The sequence below is a fragment of the Anabrus simplex genome, chromosome 10 (genome assembly GCF_040414725.1).
Source record: "Anabrus simplex isolate iqAnaSimp1 chromosome 10, ASM4041472v1, whole genome shotgun sequence".
In the NCBI taxonomy this organism is placed as follows: Eukaryota; Metazoa; Arthropoda; class Insecta; order Orthoptera; family Tettigoniidae; genus Anabrus; species Anabrus simplex.
Window position 1 is genome coordinate 87,817,987 of NC_090274.1, and position 7,755 is coordinate 87,825,741.

A 7,755-nucleotide genomic window follows, 5' to 3' on the forward strand; every position below is an offset into this window, starting at 1 on the left:
CATAAGTCTAATTATAATAGTGACACTAATCAATAGTCGAATCTCATGATGAACCGATTCTATGTAAAACGATTATATCAATACCCGTTTTCAAGTGAATATGAGTGGAGTTTTTGTTGTAGTTTTTGGGGTTCAAATCTCTATCTCAGAACACGCAGATTCAGCGTTTGTTCCTTAATGGTGGTGGTGAGGAAGGCAGTTATTTGAATGTGAATTGATGAAGTATAAATTTTAACAGCAAATCATTTAGGTCTATTCAATAAAGGTGTATGGTTGGTTGTCTGTTAAGAGGTCCGAGAGATAAATCTGAGGTTTTCTCAATTTTGTAACGGTAAAGAGTACTAGGTAGGAAGAGGTCATACAGTACTCTGTCAATAAGGAAGAGGTTAAGCGCTACTATGTCTTTGAGGAGAAGGAGTTTCACAGTACAGTGACATGTTAACCAGCTTGGTATGAAAATGTGAAACCACTTTAAAACTATCTTCTTAACTGCGGATTCGAACTTATCATCCATCGGGTGGATGTTCTTGGCTATAGGACCAAAAACATGTAGCAAACTCGCTCTTTGGAGGAGGAAAGCACGCTGACTCCGGGATGCAAACAGGCTGATGCATCATTGAGCGTTGGAACTCCAAGCTAAGTTGCATGTTTTATCCTAAAGTTATTTTTAATCCTACCCTGCATAGTGAAGTCATTAAAGCATTGTCATTTGGATCCACTGATTGTTTTGAATTCATGCTAATTCTTCACCATCATTTACTTTAGAATCTTGTCGATGAATACATGTTGATGTTTTAATTATTGTTTCATTTTGTTGCACCTCAAACCAATAGGGTCTGGTTACCTAGCGGGTAGGCCCCTTTGAACAAGAATTATGATCATCATCATCATCATCATTGATCTAGTCGGTGACCGTGTTTAGTCCCACTGTGTGAGGAACACCATCGGTCTGTGTTACATTTGAGGGGTGCCATTATGTACGGCATGCCCTTTGTCTATATTACCTGTGATTAGTACCACCATCAGAGGAACGCCACGAGTACGACATGTATGATTTGTACCACTATAGGAGGAAGGCCATGGTTCTACATTACCAGTAATTAATAGTATTATAAGGATCAGTGCATGGATTTTGGATCCTTGTGGACAACGAGCATTATCTCCGAAAATAAGGTATTGTAAATTGGCTCCACTAATTTTCTTTAATTCATGGCCCATTTGTCATTGTCATTTGTTTTAGATTTTATTACACAGTACCAACAAGAGCATTTTCTTTAATGGTGAGTGTTGAAAACTTGATAATCATAGCAATTCTGATTGTAGAAATTTCAAACAAACATTAATTATCACTGCAAGTTTGTGAGGGAAAGTAACCTTTGGTATCTATATTTTTTGGTTCTCATGTATTTAAACAGTGTAAGTGACACAAGTGTCCCCGGTACAATGGACCCCACACCTTATTGGTTTGTAAAGAACAAACAATTCCCAATAATGATATACCTGTTAGAAGTTCTGCAATTGAGCCAGTCCCCAAATATTTAGTTAACCAAAACGTGTATAGCAGTGAAGAACTGTTCAGGAGAGATTGTACTAGTTAAAGATTTTATTGGACTGGGTTATTCTTAGTATCTTGTAGACTTGTCACGAAAGGAGAGATTGTACTAGTTGAAGATTTTATTGGACTGGGGGAGTCATTTATTCTTAGTATCTTGTAGACTTGTCACGAAAGCAGAGATTGTACTAGTTGAAGATTTTATTGGACTGGGGGAGTCATTTATTCTTAGTGTCTTGTAGACTTGTCATTCGTACTAAGGTTTGTTGACTACCTGTGTTTGGTATAGGCAATACTGATGTATCGCCTGGATGATCCACATGCAACCTTGTTTCGTTCTCTAATGTGTCAGATTATACATTGAAGTTGAACTGTACAGTTGTGAATAATCAACAAGCCAACTTCCTGCACAACAAATTGATTGTTCCAGTTCGTATATTGCTCGTGATGTCATTTTAAGTGTTACAACATTTAAGCAGCGTTCTTCCTCTTATATCTTGCGAAGAGTTGAAGTCTGTTATGATATTTTGTCTTCTAATACCTTGCATAAGGAAGGTTATCGCACTTTGTTAGATGACCAAATTTGGTTGGGGATTGTCAGGCACCATCCCTGATTTTTCTGTTAGAAATAACGCCAAAGTTCGGTGTGCCAGGCTGATAAATCTCGATTCTCTTTACACAAAATAGCGGAGGTTTTGGAAGCTTGAAGAACGCTATAAACCATTCCTTACTCCTGAAGAAAGGGCATGTGAAGAACATATTTTGAACAATGATGAAATGGATGATTCTGGCAGGTTTAATGGCAAATTTCCTATTCGTTCTCAAGTGTCACCTCTACATCAGTTTAAGCATAATGCTGTTAAAATGCTCGAATACACTGAAAATAAGTTTGCTAGGTAATGCCAGGTAATGTAATGTAATGTAACGTAATGTAATTTTCATGCGTGAATACAGTGAAACGAGACACATGGAAAATATACTCCATATGACTTCTAACTCATCAAGCATACATATGCCCCATCATTGTGTACTCAAAGATTCTAGCGTGAAAACCAACCAAACTGTTGAGTTTGACAGAAGTTGTGAATCTTGAAATGGGATAGTTTTGAACCCTTCGTAAACGGCTGACCCTGAAGTTTAGCCTGACTTCCTGTCTATTTTTTAAGATTAATAACCCATCTTGAAACTCATTCAACTGATGTTCCTAAGATATACCAGTTTGTGTTAATGCAACCCGACCACAGGAGTCTTCGGAATATTGTGTGCTGTGAATCCTAGCGTGATGAAGAGAACTACCACCGTACGACTGTTATAAGTTCTGCCCGATTTCTTGCTCCGAAATTTCTAGTTCAGCTTGCTGACGAACACAAAGAATCTCACTCTCCTGCATATTCTTATTTGTACCTTGATACGTTGACAGGTATTAGCTCAGATGAAGTAGCTGAGGGGCTTCAGTCAGAAAAATGATTATCTCAGAAATTGGACGTCAAATTGGCCAGAAGCCCTTGCCAATGTCCAGTAGATGATAGAGAAATCCTGACAACATATAATCTCACTAAGGATGAAGCCATTAAATTATTAGTTATTATTTGGCATCTTAAATGTGATGAGTCTCAATTAAAATGAAGTTGCGAATGCAGGTAAGGGGAGCATTTACCACAATAATTGCTTCCATATAGGACCCTCTTGAATAGTTTGTCTGTGCTGTGGTTAAGTGCAAACTTATCATGTATTCTATTAGGCAAATGGAAATTATATGGGCTTGTGTGTTTGAGACTTTATCTAAAATTATTGAGGTTTGGTCTGCTATGTTATGTGATAAGAAGCAATCTTGGTACATATATTGCGTTTTCTTCTGATTATTGTATTTGATTTAGTCATCTGAATAGTAAAGTTTAATAACTTATTTTTTCGTTTTCTAGATTTGGGAATGTTCAATTAATTACCGGAGGTCCGATGGGTACGTGTAACAGTAGGTGCAAGATAACGAAGGAAGGAAGTAAGGTAATGTGCACGTTGCCCACTCGTACTGAATGCAACCTACACATGTTCTGTGACCCTGAAAAAAAGTCCAAACCATCCTAATAGCGAATGGGAACTATGTTGTAATGAATGTGGTTCTAAGTTTTCTCGGAAATCGCACCTTCGGCGTCACATTGCTACACATACTAGTGTGCGTCCATATTCTTGTAAACAATGTGGCCTGAAGTTTTCTCACAAATCGCATATTAATAGTCACCATTGTACACATACTGGTGAGCATCCATATTCCTGTCAACAATGTGGTAAGACGTTCTCTCACGAAACGAGCCTTCTGCGTCACCTTCGTATACATATTGGTGAGCGTCCAAATGCTTGTAAACAATGTGGTAAGAGGCTTTCTGAGAGGTCTAATGTTCGGCGTCACCTTCTTAAACATACTGGAGAGCGTCCATATTCCTGTAAACAATGTGGTACAAGGTTTTCCCAGAAGTCGAATCTTATGCGTCACCTTCTTAAACATACTGGAGAGCGTCCATATTCCTGTAAACAATGTGGCACAAGGTTTTCCCAGAAGTCGAATCTTGTGCGTCATCTTCGTAAACATACTGGAGAGAATCCTCATGATTGTAGCCAATGTGGTAAGATGTTCTCTGACGAGACGAGTCTTCAGCGTCACCTTCGTATACATACTGGTGAGCGTCCATATTCCTGTGATAAATGTGGTTCTAATTTTACTCAAAAGTCAATTCTTCGAAAACACCAGTTAACACATACTGTTGAGCGTCCATATTGCTGTAAACAATGTGGTACGAGGTTTTCCCAGAAGTCGAATCTCATGCGTCACCTTCGTAAACATACTGGAGAGCATCCTTATGCTTGTAGTCAATGTGGTAAGACTTTCTCTCACGAGACGAGTCTTCAGCGTCACCTTCGATTACATACTGATGAGCGTCCATATTCTTGTAAACAATGTGGTAAGAGGTTTTCTGAAAGGTCTAATCTGCGGCGTCACCTTCTTAAACATACTGGTGAGCGTCCACATTGCTGTAAACAATGTGGTTCGAGGTTTTCGCAGAAGTCGAGTCTAATGCGTCACCTTCTTAAACATACTGGAGAGCATCCACATGCTTGTAGTCTATGTGGTAAGACTTTCTCTCACGAGACTAGTCTTCAGCGTCACCTTCGTATACATACTGGTGAGCGTCCATATTCCTGTAAACAATGTGGTAAGAGGTTTTCTGATAGGTCTAATCTTCGACGCCACCTTCTTACACATACTGACTAGCTTTCTTATTCCTGTAGACAATGTGGTAAGACATTTCCTGAGAAGACGAGTCTTCAGCGTCACCTCCTTATACATATTGGTGAGCGTCCAATTTTTCTGTTATCAATGTCCTTCTAAGTTTACCGTAAAGTTTAGTCTTATTAGGCACGTACTTACACATTCTCGTGAGCGTGCACATTTTTGTAAATAATGTGGTAATCAGTTTTCTAATAATTTTCATCGTGAGCGTCCAGACAAGGCGACTAGCAACACCTGCTTATCCATACTAAAGAGAGTCCCCGTTCTGTAATGACTCTGCGAAGAAGTTTTCTAAAAGGCAGTTCTTCGACAACATACGCTGACGGATACTAGGGTGCGTCTACATTCCTTCGATCACTGCGATAATTAGTTTTATTACGTATTGCATTCTTCGAGAACAAGCAACATTGCATCTCTCCCACTTGGTTGAGATTGATGTGTGTAAACGCTTTGGCCAGAAGTCTGAGTTGAATATGCACTTAGTTATAGAAATCTTAGTTGCGTGTTAAAAGACAGCGGTTTTTAGACACGTCCACAACATTTTGTTCAATGTGGTAATATTTCAACCTAATCTGATATTCGACCACACATGTTTGCGATTTTTGGATAGCGCCCACATTGTCGTAATGGATATGGTAGGAAGTATATTGAAGAGTGCATATTGGGTATACTATAATATACGTTAGTAACAAAATCATTAATAAACATCGTCATATGACTAAAATCATCAAATCAAATATTTAAACACCTCATGCTGGGTGCCATTTTTAATGTTACTGTTTCTTTAGTCATCAGTCAGACTGGTTAAGTTCTACATGCCACCCTCTCTTTTGCTAACCTTTTCATTTCTACGTAACTATTGTATCCAACATCTGCCCTTATCTGCTTGTCATATTCTTACTTTCGACTACCCCTAACGTTCTTACCGCCTAAACTTCCTTCAACAACCAACTGAATAAGTCCTGGTTGTCTTGAGACGTGTCCTGTTATTTTGTCCCTTGTTCTTGTCAAATTTACCCATCGATCTCTCACCAATTCGATTCAGTATCTCTATATTTGTGATACGATCCATCCATCTTTCAGCATTCTTCTGTAACACCCCATTTGAGAAAGCTTCTATTCTCCTTCTTCCTGAGCTAGTTGTCAATTTTTCACTTCCATGCAATGCCACGCTCCAGATGAAGGTCTCCAGAAACATTTTTCTAATTCCTATCAATGTTTGAAGTGAGCAAATGTCCTTTCTTAAGAAAGCTCTGCCTTCCTTGTTGTAGTCTGCATTTTATGTCCTCCTTCTGCCATTGTTAGTTATTTTACTACCCAAGTAACAATATTCATCTACTTCCTTGAAGACTTCATTTCCTAATCTAATATTTCCTGCATCACCTGCCTTCGTTCGACTGCATTCCATTACTTTTGTTTTGGACTTATTTATATTCATCTTGTACTACTTAACCAAGACTTCGTCCACAACAATCAGCAGCTTCTCGAGATCTTGTGCAGTCTGAGATAGAATAACAATATCATCGGCAAATCTCAAGGTCTTCATTTCCACTCGTTTGATTGTGAATCCCTTTCCAAATTCCTCTTTGATATCTTATACTGTCTGTTCTATGTAAACATTGGAAAGGAGGGTGACAAACTGTAGCTTTCCCTCAATCCTTTCTGGATTGATGCTTCTGTTCCAAAACCCTCTGCAACGCCCAAGCCTATACACAACAATGATCACATGAAATGACAAAATGAGCACAAGACGCAAAATACCTTTGGGGGCTGGAACATTAAACGTTCCGACTTTGAGGACCCAGAACCTAAAGGATAAGATGACAGGGTCTTAGCTTACTACCTGAGGGGTGGCCATGTCAATATCGCTAACTACTAAATAAAAGCGAAATTAAAATTCAGAAAATAAAATTTTACTTAAAAATTAGGAAAAGAAAAAATATGATTGATACTTAAATAAGATTTAAAACTTTCTGCAATATATTGAAAAATAAACAAAATAAAGAGCAAATATTTCTTTGCTAGGGTCTTTACGTCGCACCGACACATATAGGTCTTATGGCGACGATGGGATAGGAAAGGCCTAGGAGTTGGAAGGAAGCGGCCGTGGCCTTAATTAAGGTACAGCCCCAGCATTTGTCTGGTGTGAAAATGGGAAACCACGGAAAACCATCTTCAGGGCTGCCGATAGTGGGATTCGAACCTTCTATCTCCCGGATGCAAGCTCACAGCCGCGCGCCTATACGTGCACGGCCAACTCGCCCGGTAGCAAATACTTTAATGATAAAATCAACCGTTTTAATTATGCATTAAATACTCAGTTTTTTACATAAATAAAATTATGATTGCGCACTCAGATAACAATGTAAAATAATCCTTACGATGTAATAAAATAAGTAATTTGGAGAACTTATACCCCCAAAAGCAAGTATTTCTTATTAAATTGATGAATTCAAATAAGAGACAAAATTCTTATTTAAACAAAATTAAAATTGTGAAAACTCACTCACATTACGAACTAAAAGTAACTCTTACAGTACAGAGAAATAAGTGTACTCTGAAGCTCGCATCAGAATCAATAAGTGACAAATATTAAGACGGATCCGCACGTTAAGAATTAAATACACCACTGGCCAGTTTTTCATAAACATTTCAATCATCCCAGAAACATGGTAACACGCACAATTTTAAAACCAAAGGTCGCAAACCAAATTTTCCATACATAAATAATTAAATGAAGAGACAAGAGAATTGCAAAAATCCAAATAAAAATATTTCCCAAATTAGTTACAAATTACGAAGGGAAACGATATTAAAATTTCGCAGTTAACTGAACAGTGGTACACACAATGAAGTCTACAGCTTCCCAAGCCGAGCTGACACAAAATCATCAAACAACAGGCAAGGCCCACACATT

At 38.3% G+C, this 7,755-nt stretch overlaps 1 protein-coding gene across 1 annotated transcript; it reads left to right on the forward strand.

Moving 5' to 3' along the window:
- Positions 1-4,034: 4,034 nt before the first annotated feature.
- On the forward strand, positions 4,035-4,820 carry LOC137502343 (zinc finger protein 154-like). The gene has a single exon (XM_068229348.1). The coding sequence runs from the start codon at positions 4,035-4,037 to the stop codon at positions 4,818-4,820; it is 786 nt and encodes a 261-aa protein (XP_068085449.1).
- Positions 4,821-7,755: the final 2,935 nt, after the last annotated feature.